At 45.9% G+C, this 15,595-nt stretch overlaps 1 protein-coding gene across 10 annotated transcripts in view; it reads left to right on the forward strand.

The window, feature by feature from the left end:
- ACSF3 (acyl-CoA synthetase family member 3) overlaps nt 1–15,595 on the forward strand; it is a 112,315-nt gene that overhangs the window by 4,023 nt on the left and 92,697 nt on the right. For 8 of the 10 annotated variants that reach the window (XM_065567668.1, XM_065567669.1, XM_065567670.1 and 5 more), the window contains 2 exons: nt 2,895–3,629; nt 5,244–5,399. In XM_065567668.1, the coding sequence (XP_065423740.1) occupies nt 2,925–3,629; nt 5,244–5,399 (861 nt within the window). In that variant the 5' untranslated portion in view covers nt 2,895–2,924. The remainder of the gene's footprint in view (nt 1–2,894; nt 3,630–5,243; nt 5,400–15,595) is intronic. The other 2 variants (XM_065567671.1, XM_065567672.1) reach the window with 1 other exon arrangement.

Consider the following 15,595-nt stretch of genomic DNA (forward strand, 5'->3'; position numbering starts at 1 on the left):
TGAGTAAAGCATTGGACTGGGGAGCTGGGGGATGGAAAAGCTGTCTAGGATGAAGGAAGACTGTTAACTCCTTATATATCAATTTGTTAATTGTATAGTTCCTGCTTCTCTGGCCAGTCCTAGTTGGTTTGGGATTGTGTTCCCCTCCCCACCTTCAACAGTGGTGATGCTTTATTGTGTATAGTATTTGGATCCCACAGTTGCCCGTAATTACCACTGTCTTCTCTGCCGCTCATTGCAAGGCTTTGTGATGTCAAGAGCTGGGGTGAAACCACCAAATGTATTTTCGCTTGTTACCTTAGCCAGAGTAGGGTAGGGTTTGAACCTGTCTCCAAAGACAAAAGCTAGTGCATTGACTTGCTGTGTTGCTCCTTCAGTCCCCATCCCACGGCAGCACGTCTTACTCAGCTGTATACTCAAATTTGATTCCTGTTACTGGTGTAGCTCCCTGAAAAACGTAAAAGAAAGGAATCTGCCTCGGCCCTTGCCACACTAGCACATCCAGCACTTCTGTAATGCTATACACAGGTGTCACGAGTTCTGTGAAGCCCATAAATGTACAGGACCAGTGAAAGCTGCTGTTGCTTAATGTTCCTTTAAATCTGCACTGGCACTGTGGTGAAAAGAGGATGAGGTAAGTCTCTGAAGCTGCAGCCTCGGAGAGGCAGCTAAAACCTGGCTCTTTGAGCTTTACAGGGGAAACCAACTAAGCCAAGTGTAGTTAACCACACTGGCTTGGAACTCTCTGCTCTTCAGTGGCACAGTGGAAATGCAGTCAGTTCCAATTAACACCCCTGTTAACATTTCGTGTGTGCTCTCACCAGCAACCTGGCCTTGGGGCTACTAGTTAGACAGAGGTGATTCTGGTTTTGCTAACAGTCTGTGTTGTCTTTTTTTCTTTTTTTAAATGTATCTGTAAAGAGGAACGTGAGAAATGGAAAGATGTCATGCTAGTGTCACCTGTTTGTTTTTTCCATTTCATTGGTGTGTGTCATGTGCATGCAGTGACCACACTTCTTAGTGTAAAGCCCGCTTTCAGATGTTTCTGCACTAAATCACGGGCTTCGTTGCGGAAATAGAAATTGAGGTTGTTCCGCAAACAAAATATGTGCAAACAAGTTTCTTATTTGGGAAATTTCATTAGTGTGGATGAGAGAGACAGGAAAGCGCACGGCTGCATCTGTGCAAAAACTAAATAAAAATCCATCGCTCTCAGGAGGTGTTAGCAACAGGGGCATCTGAGCTGGTGCCAAGCACAGTTGAGCTGTAAATCATTTGGATCTTACATTGATAGTTGTCAAACAAATTCTCCGGTTGTTTATTGTTTCTGCTACTTCCTGCTATGGGGAGCTGTGTTTTGTAAGCTGTTGCAATAAATAGATTTTTTAGAAGTCCTATAAAGTCAAATGGCTATTGACCTTGTCAAGGAAACCCCATCACTGAATGTAGCACTCCTTTTTTTGTGAAATGAAAGTTTAGATGCATTTGGACAGAAATTGGCTTGTTTTAGTTTCACTTTAAGGATACTTCACTTGTTGAGTTAAACTTTAATAGTCACTGTTACATAAGAAGCAACATAAAGTCCTTTCTCTCCTGCCCTTTGCCATAGCCCTTTCGTTATTTTTCTTCCTCTCCTTGGCTGGGTGTCTGTGACGATCAGTGTGTGGCTCAGGACAGCGTCAACCAATCAGTCTTCCCTTTCTTCCTCCTGGGCCTGCTGCTCCAGCTCACAAGCACCGTTCCAGTGTTGGCACTGCCCTGGACAGGGCTCCGGAGACCCTCTACCCAGTCTCTCCCGCACCCTTCTGTAGCAGTTTCTTCCTGATGCTCCCAGTGTATTGTCACTCTGCCCTGCCACGGGAGGAATGACAAGCTGCAGCCACGACGGTAGCACAAACATTGCTTTAAAAAGGAGTGGCTGATGAATAGCATTTAGACATTCCTAACATTTGTCTCCATGGCTGTAAAAACAAGAGAGTCTTTTTCTGCACTTCTTCCACGAGAGAGTGGACTTTAATGTCATTATGCACTGGAGCAGAATGCGTAACTCTTACGCCAGCCCATAATCTTCCCCCGTAACGGTGGGGACTGTTGCTTCATCCCAAGTCCCTAGTGGATGTTTTTCTACATTGCTGAACCTTGATACAATTTACCATGGTTCACACACACTGTTTAGGAGAGTTCAGGATTTCAGTGGTGGGGTGCGCTCCCGGTTAGGATAGCACTGTACGGGTAGAGCTCTGGCGGAGGGGTGGGGGGAGATCCAGCTGAGCTCATGCTGACCCCTTGCCTGGCTCTAGTCAATGCTGTTCGTTTCCTGCTATCCACGCTTTATTCAGAAATGCTGTAACAAATCCCACAGGTCAATAATGGTGGGTATTTGCTTGCTTGCTTGTTTTCACTTGGAAAACCAACTGCCTGGCCTGTACCGTATGGTGGCTGCCCAGACTGTGTGCTGTTTCCGCCTATTCCGGCTGTTGTACCCATTCGGTTAATGTTGTGTCATGTAGGGCAGAACCTTGTGCCTGATACAATACCTGTGATGATCGATCAATCAGATCAGAAGGGTAGACAGGCCTCCTTTGCTTATTTTCTTCGGTCACTGGAAGTGTTGAGTTGCTACAGGACGGCATCAGGAAGCATTAATTACTGTGCTAAACTCACTTGTTGAAAATAAATGCTTTTTTAATGTTCATTTTTGTCTTAAGTGAGATTGTGTTTTAGAGATTCCACTGTGAGTGCGTTGGGCTGTCTTCCTGCGTGTGTAGATGGGGCCTAGCACTTAAACAGGCCTAGAATGAAAGCTACCCCCTTTTCCTTTGTGTGAATATTTTGTATAAATTCCTGGATATTCCCACTCCATGCTTATTGGTTCATATAATTTCTCTCTACAGCATCGAGTCTGATCAAGAAATGCTGGCAGAATGTTGGGCTCTTTGATATTTTGCCATGTGAATTTGCCCATGCGATGTCTTGTTCACGGTGTACACCGCTGGAGGTGGCCTGCCTGTGGACGGAGGAATGTTGGACACTTCAGAAAAGGCGTGCACACCACAAGAACACCATTCAGTGGTAGGGTTACCCCCGTCTTCACTAGAGCTCTGGCTTTTGGTGATAGAATTGCCATCATTGATCAAAATGGAGAGCACACGTACAGGGACCTTTACACTCAAAGTGTCCACTTGTCTCAGCAAATCTGTGAAGTGCTCAGATGTTCCAGTGGAGACCTAAAGGAGAAGCGGATCTCGTTTTTATGCCCAAATGATGCCTCATATGTGATTGCCCAGTGGGCTTCCTGGATGAGTGGAGGCATAGCTGTTCCCCTGTACAGGAAATACCCAGTGCAGGAACTGGAGTATTTCATCCAAGACTCCCAGAGTAGTCTAGTCATTGCCACGGAAGAGTATATGAGGAACATAACCCCTAGTGCTGAGAAACTGGGAATACCCGTTCTGCCACTTGTTAACTCTGGTAGCGATGGATGTATAAATGATAAGACTGTGGAAGCGTTCCCCTTGGCCATTGACTGTCCCGAGTGGAAAAATAGAGGAGCCATGATCATCTACACCAGTGGGACTACAGGAAGACCAAAAGGTGTCCTTAGTACCCATCAGAATGTGCAGGCTGTGGTAAGTGATACTTCCCTCATCATACACGAATGGCACGTTAGTGGAGGTCAGGTTTTTTCAGACGTGACTAGTGATTTGGGGGGCTTCCTGTTGGGTGTGCAGCTTGAGCAACTGCACTCTGAAAATCCAGGCCCCTCTAAAGTGTCTCAGGTTGGCACCCAAACCCATTAGTCACGTTTGAAAATCTTTACCGGTATGTATGCACTGTGGCTTAGGCTAGGGTGAGTGGGCAGCTATTTTCCTGGAGGGGTGATAGTGACTCTCTAAGTTGCCTTTTTTACTGGTTGCTTTCCTGCAAAATGACTTTAAAAATGTATCCATGCCCCTCGCTGAAGTATAATTTGATCCAGCACGTCACTATTATGTAAAGTCTGTGCATTATTTAGCTATCTATCCCCAAGGCAAAAAATCCATTAGCTATCTGAGCCAAAAAGAGTTAGAAGTCTAAAGGAGTGTGCTGATTGCCTTGCCAGTTTGGTATCGCTGCCTGCAGCTGATAAAATCGCACCATTAAGGGGAATAAATACATTGCACCTCAAAGATGTGGTATCGGACTAAAATGGTTCTAGATGCTCTGCTACTGTGGTGAGGGGGGCAATATAAGAGCCTAGACAGAGAGAACAAGGGCTTCACTGTATTGTGGAAAGACTCTTTCCTCACAAGCGTTCAGATCATTTGGAAGGCAGATGGAACAGTGGCTGTGTTTGGCAGTTTGGTGCAGAACACCAGGGTTATAGTGGCTGGATGAAATCTGCCTCCCCACTACGGTAAGGGGAATGGAATTCCGAATGACAAGCACTGTTCAGATATCTTTTCTTTTTAGACAAGCTGGAAATGACCTCTTTGACTGCAAAGGTTAGGCTCGGAAAGGCATTGTCCTGCCTAAAAGAGCCCAAACTCTAGTGCTTGAGAATAATGTTTTTCTTTTGGAAGCTTAAAATTAGTATTTTCCCAGTATTGGGTTTATTTTCTTTTCTATTTATGGACCATTGCCTTCCTGCCCCCAATTTCAATTTCTCATGGATTCTAATAAGCGAGCATAGGTCAGCTTCTTTTTGTCAGCAGCATTATCAAAGGTGTCAGCAAAGTTTCTTAGATAACTGTTGTTTCTGCTGACTCTGGTTGTGCAACAGCAGGTTAATAATAGTGTAGGTCCTACCTAAACAGCAGCAATTAATTTCTAATTTTTAGCAACACGGATGGAGTTATAGGTGCATGTATGTATATACATACACAGAATGTTCCCATTCAATTCTATTTTTATGATAGGTGCTTTTCTCCTGTTGGTCTCAAAGAAGAGACCCCACTTTCCTTGCATTGATCAAAGGGGGTGTAGGTCTTCCACCTTGCGGGTTCTCATCTGCTTTTTACTGGTGTCACTTTCATTCTGACACCTATTTTTTCCCATGAATCCCTTGAATTTATGTTTTTCACATTCAAGGCCCAGAAACTAGCCCAGGCCGGGACATGCTGCTACCAGCTTAAACAGTAGAGCTAGGGTTGGAGCTGGGCTCTTGAATTAGCCACGCTTTCTCTGTGGTTAGAGCTCCGTTCTATGTCTCAGCTGGTGGTCCACCTTATCCTAATGCTGGATTTTCTATTTTTTCCTCCCAGGTCACAGGGCTGGTTGACAAATGGGAGTGGACGAAGGACGATGTTATCTTGCACGTGCTGCCTTTACACCATGTCCATGGAGTGATCAATAAGTTGCTGTGCCCTCTTTGGGTGGGAGCTACGTGCATCATGCTACCCGAGTTCAACCCTCAGAAGGTGAGCCTGCGGGGAGTGTGTGTTGGCTTTGCAATTCATCAGCAAGACCCCAGGCATTCTAATTAGAGTAAGTTTGGAGACCGGGTCTTAAACAGTTCCAGCCTGTTTAGCTTTTGGCTACATACAGGTCATGAATTGTCTCGTTAAAAAGACTTTGAACTGAATATTAAATCTGGGGCAAAGCAGCTTCTCTGGGTGGTTTTAACTTGTTTGATTATTAAATGGCTAATAATCCGTAATATTACCTATGCTCCTTGGTGACGCTAGGAGGTACATGCTATCAAACCGGGGCACGACACACAGAATAATAACAGAGTTAATTTAGGATCAGGAAAGATGAAAACACAACTTACTCGCTTGTTTTGTAACATACTGTACCTTAGCAATGCATTGCCTCAAACACTTAACGTTTGTTTTGTATTACCATATTCCGTAGCTCGCAGTAGCCCTTTTCTGTGTTAAATACACTCACACTCAATGTCTTGTGCTATATCACATGGTATGATGCTGGCGTTAGAGTTTCTAGAGCCCCAGGTGAGACTAAGAAAATAATACTTGATATTTATATGCAAGCTCTGCTTTTCATCCTCCAAGCTCTTTACAAACATTAGTAAATTCATCAAGATTAGACTGGATGGCAGGGCTCTACTCTAGGCCACAATGGGAGAGAGTTAGCAAAATTGAAACTTTTCAGAGTCCCTTAGGAAAGGTGGTGGTAAGCAGACTGTCCTCATCCGATCAGAGTGTTGTTTTTCTGCAGATATAGGAAGCGCCGGGCCTGGTGCTTTGCTGTGCTGTGGTACCTTGGCAATGCCAATGGGCAGCAGTTTTAAAGGGGAAGAAAGTGGTTGTAGCAGAGAGATGTGTGTCTGCGAAGGGAGAAGAACACTTTTAGTCTGTTTCCACCTGGGATTGCCTTTGCCACCTTGTGATGGTGCTGTTTGTTTGTAGAGCCCCCTAAGGTTAGTCCTGAAGAAGAATTTGGGAGATCGCTTGTGTCCAGGCTTTAATTCAATTAACAACCTAACTACTGTGGTGATGGGTCCTGTGGAAGACCCTAAGGTAGAGAGAGGGGTTTGTCTTCTACCCAAAGTGTGTAAATATCACTTCCTGAGCAATGTGCCAAGCGTTGAGACCAAGTGTGATTTGAGGAGAGGCATATCCTCTTCCCTGGAGACAGCCCCATCCAGTAGACTGGTGAGTAGGCAGCCGTCTGATAAGAACGTATGATCTAAGCGAGGCTGACAGAAATAGGTGAAGAGAAGATGAAGGGAGCCTGAGCACTGGACTCTGAAGTGGCCATCCTTTGTCAGGCCTCTGGCATTCACATTCCAGGTGTGCTACAGGTGGCGGTGCTCCTAGAAAGTCTGAAATTCTCAGAGCTAGGGAAAATATTCCCTTAAGCTGAGCTGAAACAGGATGGACATTAAGGTGGCACTATAACATGGAAAATCCTGGAAAGCTTCTAACCTCTATCCCAGGTTCCTTTGCTTGTTGGTCACTTCCTGCTACTCTGAGCCCTTTCCAGACAGCATGGCTCGGAGATTTGGGCCCAGCTTCTAGTTGGAAATGCACCATGCAAGATAAAATAAACCCAACCTGAGAATGCCTGACTATGCCTAAAAAATACCCCTCGTTGTAATGCCAAAGAGCCTGTGAGGGGAGGAGTTCAGGATAGCTTAGGCTGTCATTGCAATACACCTTATAACTCATCAGTTCAAGCTCTTCTGGGAAGTGATGTGGGAATTCAACAAGCAAATAAAATATCGAAGGGGATAAAGTACAATAAACAACAGTGCCAAACACTTCCCCTTTTAATACATAGGGGCCAGGGGAGGGGGGATATTTTGCCATGCAGTCCCCCTCTCCATGCAGAGCTATGCAGATCAGCAGATTAAAGTTGTGCATTTCAAGGTGCTGGTGCCTCAAGGCCTAAGTCTGCTTTGGTCAGTGGAGTTACTCAACGTTAATGCCAGTACAAAAACAACAAGGAGTCTGGTGGCACCTTAAAGACTAACAGATTTATTTGGGCATAAGCTTTCGTGAGTAAAAACCTCACTTCTTCAGGTGCATCCGAAGAAGTGAGGTTTTTACCCATGAAAGCTTATGCCCAAATAAATCTGTTAGTCTTTAAGGTGTCACCAGACTCCTTGTTGTTTATGTAGATACAGACTAACACGGCTACCCCCTGATACTTGAGTTAATGCCAGTATAGCTGAGGTTGGAATTTGGCCCTCAGGCTTTAACTAGCACCGGTTCCTCTGTGGCCAGAAGGCTCAGTGATCAGTGAATAATTGGGCTTCCAGGTGCAGATGCCGGCTTTAAGTGGGAACGGAAGTGTGCATTTTCTGAGATTACTTCTTATAGAAGCATAAATCAATAATCAGTCCTGCTGCCACCCCAGGCTAAGATCAGGACCCACATATTACTAATGAGCAGGCATGGTCGGAGGCTTTTAATATTCTACCGTGCCCTCTCTGTATGCTTCAGGGCTGATAAGGCTACCTGGGAGATATATAAATATGAGCAAATGCAAGAAATCGTTGTTCTGTTCAGCTGTCGGACACAGACGTGCCTGACTCCTTTCACTCTCCCAGGGAGTTTTCTACAGGCCATGCTGATTTCATTTTACACTTTCCCCCTTGAGTCCCTGACCGCAGTCACCATCCCTCCAGATGTGGAGGAATGGAAGGAAACCTCCATCAAAGCCTGTCCTCCTCATTGCCCCTTAATTAGCCAGAGGGGCTGCTGGTGAATGGCAGAAAAAAATTCCTTCCCTGAGGGCTAAGCATGCTGCCTCCACAGCTCCTGCAGGGAGCAAGCAGGAACTGAGCCCATGATAATACCCAGCAGTAGCTGGCCACTGGCGCTGCCCAGCATTCATATTTCAATTTAAATATCTAGCGTGTGTGCATAAAGTGTTTCAGACGGCTACAGGTCCTCTTTGGGGTAAGGCAGCAGGTTTAAAACAAATAAAAGGAAGTCTTTCTTCTTCCAGTGCACAGTCAACCTGTGGAACTCTTTGCCAGAGGAGGCTGTGAAGGCCAAGACTATAACAGGGTTCAAAAAAGAACTAGATAAATTCCTGGAGGATAGGTCCGTCAATGGCTGTTAGCCAAGATGGGCAGGAATGGTGTCCCTAGCCTCTGTTTGCCAGAAGTTGGAACTGGATGACAGGGGATGGATCACTTGATGACTACCGGTTCTGTTCATTCCCTCTAGGGCACCTGACATTGGCCTCTGTCGGAAGACAGGATATGAGCTGGATGGACCTTTGGTCTGACCCAGTGTGGCCATTCTTATGTTCTTGGGGTCCAGTCTGAGTACTGTTCTTCCCTTGATATTTAAAATCACCGCATTCTTAGCTTCCCCCCTCCAGCCCTTAAAGTCTTTGGGAAGAACCCTCTTTGAAACCCTCACCTCAATAGACACACAGACTAAGAATATTTAGTATTTGCAGTGCTTGACAGCTTCCAACACTGTCCTGACCTATTGCAGAAGGCAAGACCTTGATACCTCACTAGCCTTGGTGATACCCTGAGGCAGCTAATTGCAGGCAGGGGGAGGGTGAAGAGCACACTCATAGTCCTGAAGCAAAGCCAATCCAAAGCCCCATGTGCATTTCTCCCTATCCTGTGGCATTTGGTGATTGATTGTCCCTTGTACTCCTGTGTTTCTCTGTGCTGCTCTCCTGACATCTGCAAATCAATGAGCTGACGTTGAAGAATGGGCTCTGCTGGGAGGAGGGGGATGCTCAGTCCTGTATTCTCCAATCCGATCGCTCGGTGAGAATTGACAACCAAGGGCAAGCGAGGACTGTGCTGGAGCGGAGCCTTCACTTTGACCCAGAGGGTTGAGCTCGGGCAGGGGCAGTCTGCATGGCAAGTATGTCTGTTGCAGGAGCAGCGAGCCAGCTCCATTCCAAGAGCTCTCCGGCGCACTCGGGCCTCTGAAGGACATTATTTGCCTTTTTTATTTTTTTCATTCCCTTTATTTTTCCAAGGGCCTCCCCTGGGAGCTGAAAGTGGTTTGATCGACACTACAGAGAAAGCACACGAGGGTAAAGCAGGCTTTCTTGTGGAGTTTAATGCAAGCTGCCTTTCAGTTCCAGTCTATTTTCACCAGCTGTTTACAAAATGCCCTTTGCTACCAAAATCAGCTTTCAGAAAAGAAGCACAGGTTCAGTGGAGGATTTCGCAGAAGGAGTCTGAGTTTTGCTGTTTTTTTTTCTTCACTGCACCTTGAGAAAACAGTCAATTACAGTGTGATGTAAAGAAACCCAAATGGCAGCTAAAACACTTGACATACTGATCAAAACAAGGCTAGGAACTTACTCTAAACCTGCCGCAGACATATTTAGCCTTGAGTGATACTGGCATGGCTTCAAGAGAAACCACAGCAGCATGCCCAATGTGCCTTTGGTTTCTAATGACTAACACTTCATTATACAAAATAAATACTTTATTATTTCAGTGTTCATTAAATTACATAATTTGCGGCATGCCTTAGAATCAGAGATACAGGTGCCAGTCTGGTTTAGTTGGTGCTAATAGCATTATCTCCTCTTAGCTAAAAGATGGTTCACGTCTCAGATAAAGGCTTGGTTTGCATCCTGTGCGGTGCGGTGTTAGGAGTTGTTTTTCAGACCCTTCTGCCTGGTTCTGGCAGCTGCCCAAGAGGAGGTTAAAGATCAAGGTTCTGGAATGACCCCAGTGTCCTGGCAAGCATTCCCTCTCTAACAGCATCTGATGTCCGAGGCTGCATGTGCGCTATTGTGAAGCTCACAAAAGGACTCATTGAAGTGCACTGAGATGCCTCAAGCGTGAAAGTTGCTTCATAAAATCAGATTCTCTTTATTAAACTAAGACGTATGTTACTTTGCTCTAGCTACTGTACAAGTTATAAGCAACAGAGGGTCCTGTGGCACCTTTGAGACTAACAGAAGTATTGGGAGCATAAGCTTTCGTGGGTAAGAACCTCACTTCTCCAGATGCAAGTTATAGTTCACTTCATAGCACCGTCTGGTAAGAGTGTCTCGGTTAAGCTTATTGTAGCATCCTTCTATTGTAAGTTATTAAAGAATATTGCTGCATCTATTAACCATTTGTTAAGGAAGGGTTTATAAATGGACCCTAAATTCCCAGCATTGCTTTCTGCTCCTTTCAAGTGGCATTCTAAGTACCTTGGTGTGTGCTCCTTTTGGAACGTAACATGCCCTCGTGCAGGGAACTGAGCTCAAGACACGCTCTCTACTGCCCCTTGGCCCAGCGGGGCTAGATATAGAATAGAAGTAGCACATTCCACCCATGGGGTGTGTGTCTCATCTCACTGGAGCCACCTTTCTGTCTGTCTTGGGAGCAGTGTTAAGTGCTCTAGAGTGAGCCATATAGAAACTTCCTCAGCCACATGGAAGTTTGGCCTGAAATTGGGGGAGTACAAGGGAGGGAGCTAGTGAAAGGCTTGTAGGATTCCCCTCCCCAGAAAGTATTGAGAGCAAGTGTCGCTCTGACCTTACATCTGTTTTGTTTTGTAAGTAAATTTAGCACAAGGTAATTTCCGGATTGCTAGTCCTGGAGAATGAAGTTCTCACTTTATCCAGAGGAAAGATCCTATGTAGACCATGACAGCCCAAGCTTCTCACGCTACCCTTGCCAATATGCCTCAGCCTTGAACTACAGGGGCCACTGTTAGGTCTGAGAGGCAAGTTCCATGTCTCTCTCACCAGACCCCTTTGCTGCAGCTGCCAGCCAGGGTGCAGGTATCACTGCCTTCTAGCCTTGTGCAAGAGAGAGTCTGTTGTCTTTGCTTTGCAGGTTTTTTGTCTGAACCTCTCGTGGAAAAACAATCTGATATTGAGCAGTTCCTTAGAAGCGTATACAAATATGAACAGTGCATGCTCTCGTCCCCTGGAGGGTGTATCCAGTTTGGCTGCATGATTAAATGCAAGGCTCTTTCTTGCCGTCAGCAAAGCCCCTTGCCGTAATGCAGCGACGCCTGTACCCTGAGGTCCTCTGTTAACAAATATGGTGATATGTAGATTTCTTGGCCTACATTTTCAGAAGTGACTAGTCATTTGGGGTGGCTGGGTTTTTGGGTGTCCAACTTGAGACACCTTAAAAGAGCCTGATTATCAAAAAGTGCTGAGCTCCCATCCTGTGAAAATCAGGCCCTTTGAAGGTGTCTTATGTTGGGTACCCCAAATCATTAGTCTCTTATGAGAAGTTAGGCCCTTATGTCTAGGTGGTAAGTGCCCTTAATGCACCAGCCTTTCACCTCTGGAGACGGAGGGTCCGATCTCAGTTGGTTGCAGCTAAAGGAAATGTCTGTGTCACAAAGCCACCACACGGCTGGGCATGGCGGGTAGTCTCTACCCAGCAGGAGAGGCAGCCCTGAGATGCATTGGCAGGGTAGGGTGCAGCTCAGGAAGCGTGCACTGCAGCTGTGTAGTACCGGTTCTAGCCACTCCCATAGGCCCCTCGCTGCACAAACATCAGGTGAGTCCTTCTACTTTTAAAATAAAAGCGAATCCTAGCATACAAACGTGTGAGCGCCAAGGAACACACCCATTAGAAAGGCACTATTCGCTTGCTGGGAATGTGCGTTCCCATTCGGTTTCAGTTGGAGAAAGGTGATTGTCTTTTCATCCATTCACCGGTGGCTTCAGAAAGGTAATTTTATTTCAGGCTCAAAGGGAAGTCTGGGCGTGGTAAGGGACAGGTCACTGCTGGATGGATTATGCTTGATCAGTTCTTGCAAACCTTGGCTTTACACAGTTATATTTGTTCTTCACTTCCCCACAGATCTGCTGTCTGTTCTCAGCATCTGTTACAGAGTAATGCCTTTTGATGTGTGTGTGGGGGAAATAACAAAAATGGAACCAGAGCCTGTCATATTTAGTTATATTACTGGGTCCCAGGGAAAGTACTTGCCCCTTTCAGTATGCCTGCAGCATGGCGAGGGTTTAAAAGCTTCAGACTGGAATGCAGAGGGGGCCGTTAGACTGCACTGATGAATAAATGATTACAACCGGAGTCATGCAGAGCACAAACAGTTTGGGGTTATAACAAACATGAGACGAAGCCACCAAGGGCCCGATTTCCTTTTGAAGAAAGGAATGTTTCTCTTTCTACATATTGCTGCAAACGGCCTGAGTTGAGCTAACCATCAGAGGTTCAGCTGTTAGGAGAGAGCAAAGCTCCCCTAACTGTTCTCCACACTCCTCTGTAATATTCATGTTCCTTCCGCTCAGAAAGAAACTGTCACCAATATGCATGTGTGGCCCTGTGTTCTGGGCAGTGCTCCTGCACCGTGCTGGAATTTCTGCATGTCAATTGATGCCGGTGGCCCTCCCCAAATAGATCTAGTTTGGCAGTGAGGCACTCGATCTGAGTCAGAGCCGTAGCTGTTAGAGAACCTATGAAAATTTGGGCATAACCAGCACTTTAGCAATCAATACAAAACCATAAAGTCATCTCCGAAATCAAAAGCGAAGGAAAGGGATGATTTAACCTGCATTAGCGATATTGCTACTTATGAAAAGCGTTTTAAAAAAATTCAATAACAACTTAAATGATCCAATAATTTGTGACTGGTTTAGAAAAGAGGAGCCGCTGAATTGTAAATAGCTACAGTAGCCCAGGTTGTCTGTTACCTGTTGGGCTTTGGACTGGAAAATCCATTCTGGTTCTTACTCCTTTTCAGACTGAAGGCGTCTTAATATAATTTTCCCCTAGGACATTACCTAAATATTTCCTTTAAGAAAAAAAATAACTGTCTGTCGAATACCTGTTCCAAAAATTCACTGGCAAGCAGGAGGGATTCTGGCCCTGCACCATGGATCTGAGATCAGAATCTTTCACAATCACTTGCAGGAAACGTGACCCCGATTTGATTGGTTTTAAATGAGCCAAGCAGGTTCATTGTTGTGCTGCAAGATGGGGTATTTGTATCCGTGTGCGTGAGACAGAGACTGCTGTAGTCTTCCTGGTCTATGGGAAGCCTCTCCGAATTGCTCGTTGTTCCTCTGCCTGCCAGTCCCAGCCTGGGCATGTTCACTGCTTTTTCCAAACTCCCTTTCATTTTCTGTGTCTTCTCCTGTTTTTTGGAATGTGTAACTCAGGATAAATGTTGTTGTGTGCAGCCTAAGCATGGTAGGCCCTGGTTTTTCTCCCGCCTCACCTCTTCTTCCGTGTTGCCAGTTGTCAGGATATCGATTGATTCAGTGTCTTTGGCTTCTTCTGGATTTGTATTCAACACTGTGCTCCTCCTTCCACTGAAAGTGAGGCCTCTGGAAGGGAAAAGGGGTTTGTGCTTCTCTGCAATGCGTGTGGCCACATCTCTCCCTTCAGGCTGTCTTGCATAGACAGCCATACTGGGTGCCGTTTGGGAAAGTCGCCGTGCAAAAATGCAGGCTTTGGGGGTTGAAAGGAGCTGCTTGTTGTGTATCACTCAGCCAATCCCCCTCCATCATCACATCTCCTGTCTGTCTTAGGAACTACTAGGGGAAATCTTGCACATTTCCCATCACATTAGGGTTATTTTGCATCCAGTTGGTGGTTCTGTTTTATAATTTTCCTTCTCCCTATTGTCACTTTCCTTTTGGCAAAATCTTCTAACATTCCATTGGCGAACAGACAGCCTTCCCATGCAAAGAGGGGTAGCAGAGAATTAGCCTTTCTTACACAGAGTCTAGCTGCACTCAGCACATTTTCTGAAAGTTCTTGGGCCGAGACGGGCGTTTTACCTTGTGAATTGTGCAGTATTGATAAGCTTGAAGGCTGATCAATACAGCACAGTTCAACAGGGTACTTAAGCACGTATCTGACTTCAAGCATGTGAGCAGTCCCATTAAGTTCATGCCAAAGTACCTTGTTGACTGGGAATTTCTGAGTCTCCTGCTAGTGATGAGGAGGCAGTGCATTTGTGACGCAAGCTGTATCAAGACGCCCCATGTCAGTGCTGCTAAACCGGCGTCCATCCACCTCTAATCTGATTGCACAGTTGGAAAGATGTCACTGTTAAGATTGGATTCAAACATGAAGTTGGATTTTTGGATTATCAGGTGTTTCAGGGTGGTGGAGCTTACTGAGGACCTTCTTGTGATGATTTAGGAGTGGGGGCAACAGTCCCATCAGAAGGCAAAAACAACTGAAAAGGAAAAGCAACACTCGGAGGAAACAGCAGTGAAAGGCCCTAGGGAAAACCCTAAGATAGACAGGTGGAGAATATGTCTATAGGTGAGCTTTTAAACCAATATCACTTTTGGTTCCTCTTTAAATCATGCCTAATATATTTTAAAAACCAACTATCTCACATTCAGAAATGCTGAGCAGTCACAAATCCAGCCGGAGTCAGTGGACACCAAACGTGTTCAGCACCAACGAAAGTCGGGTCTCTAATGCCTGGTGGTCACAGGCAAAGCAGAAATCCAGCAGCCCCAAAGTACAGTGCAATGTGTACCAAAACCCCATTGTTTTTAGAAACACTTTGCGTCTGCAGGGTTTGAACAGATCATTCCGGTGAGCGAAATAAAGTAAAACGAGGGGTTGTCAGTGTCCTGTCCACCCATAATTGATGTGGTGACAGTGACATATGGGATAACGGCGAGGGAGAGATTGATTACACTGCTCTAAACTGGAGGGCGTCGGAGGATGCCATATGCTGGGGGAGCAAAGCTGGGCAGCTTACAAGACTCTAGATCCCAGGAGTGATTGATCGCCTCAGGTAATGAGGCTTTTCAGATCCATCCTCCTCAACTGTTTTAGTTTTATTTTTTTGACTGAGTAGCAGTGGTGGATCCCACAGATCAGAGATCTGTGTGGTTGGGAAGGGGGCATCGAGACTAAGTTCGGAGGACATAGGACCCAGCAGCTTCTGAGAAGGAAGCATGACCTGGGATCTATAATAAGACTTTGTCGTGCTTGAGCGTGTAAAGACGGCCCCTGTAGATGAACAGGAACCGAGCTCTTTCATCGGATTAACGGGTAAGTAACACAGTAAGAGTTTGAAGGGGAGCTGTGGCGCCTGGCTTTTCCTGCAGTGACCTTCCAAGAGCCCCTCGCTCCTGCGACCTGCTCCTTGGACTAAGGGAGCAGAGTGAGGGGAGGACACGCTATAAAATATCCAAGTGCAAAGCTTGGGGGTGGCAGCAGCTACCTGAGCCCAGGGAGTAGGAGACACGTGGGGTTGTGACATGT

Source organism: Chrysemys picta, chromosome 14 (genome assembly GCF_011386835.1).
Source record: "Chrysemys picta bellii isolate R12L10 chromosome 14, ASM1138683v2, whole genome shotgun sequence".
Taxonomy (NCBI): domain Eukaryota; kingdom Metazoa; phylum Chordata; order Testudines; family Emydidae; genus Chrysemys; species Chrysemys picta.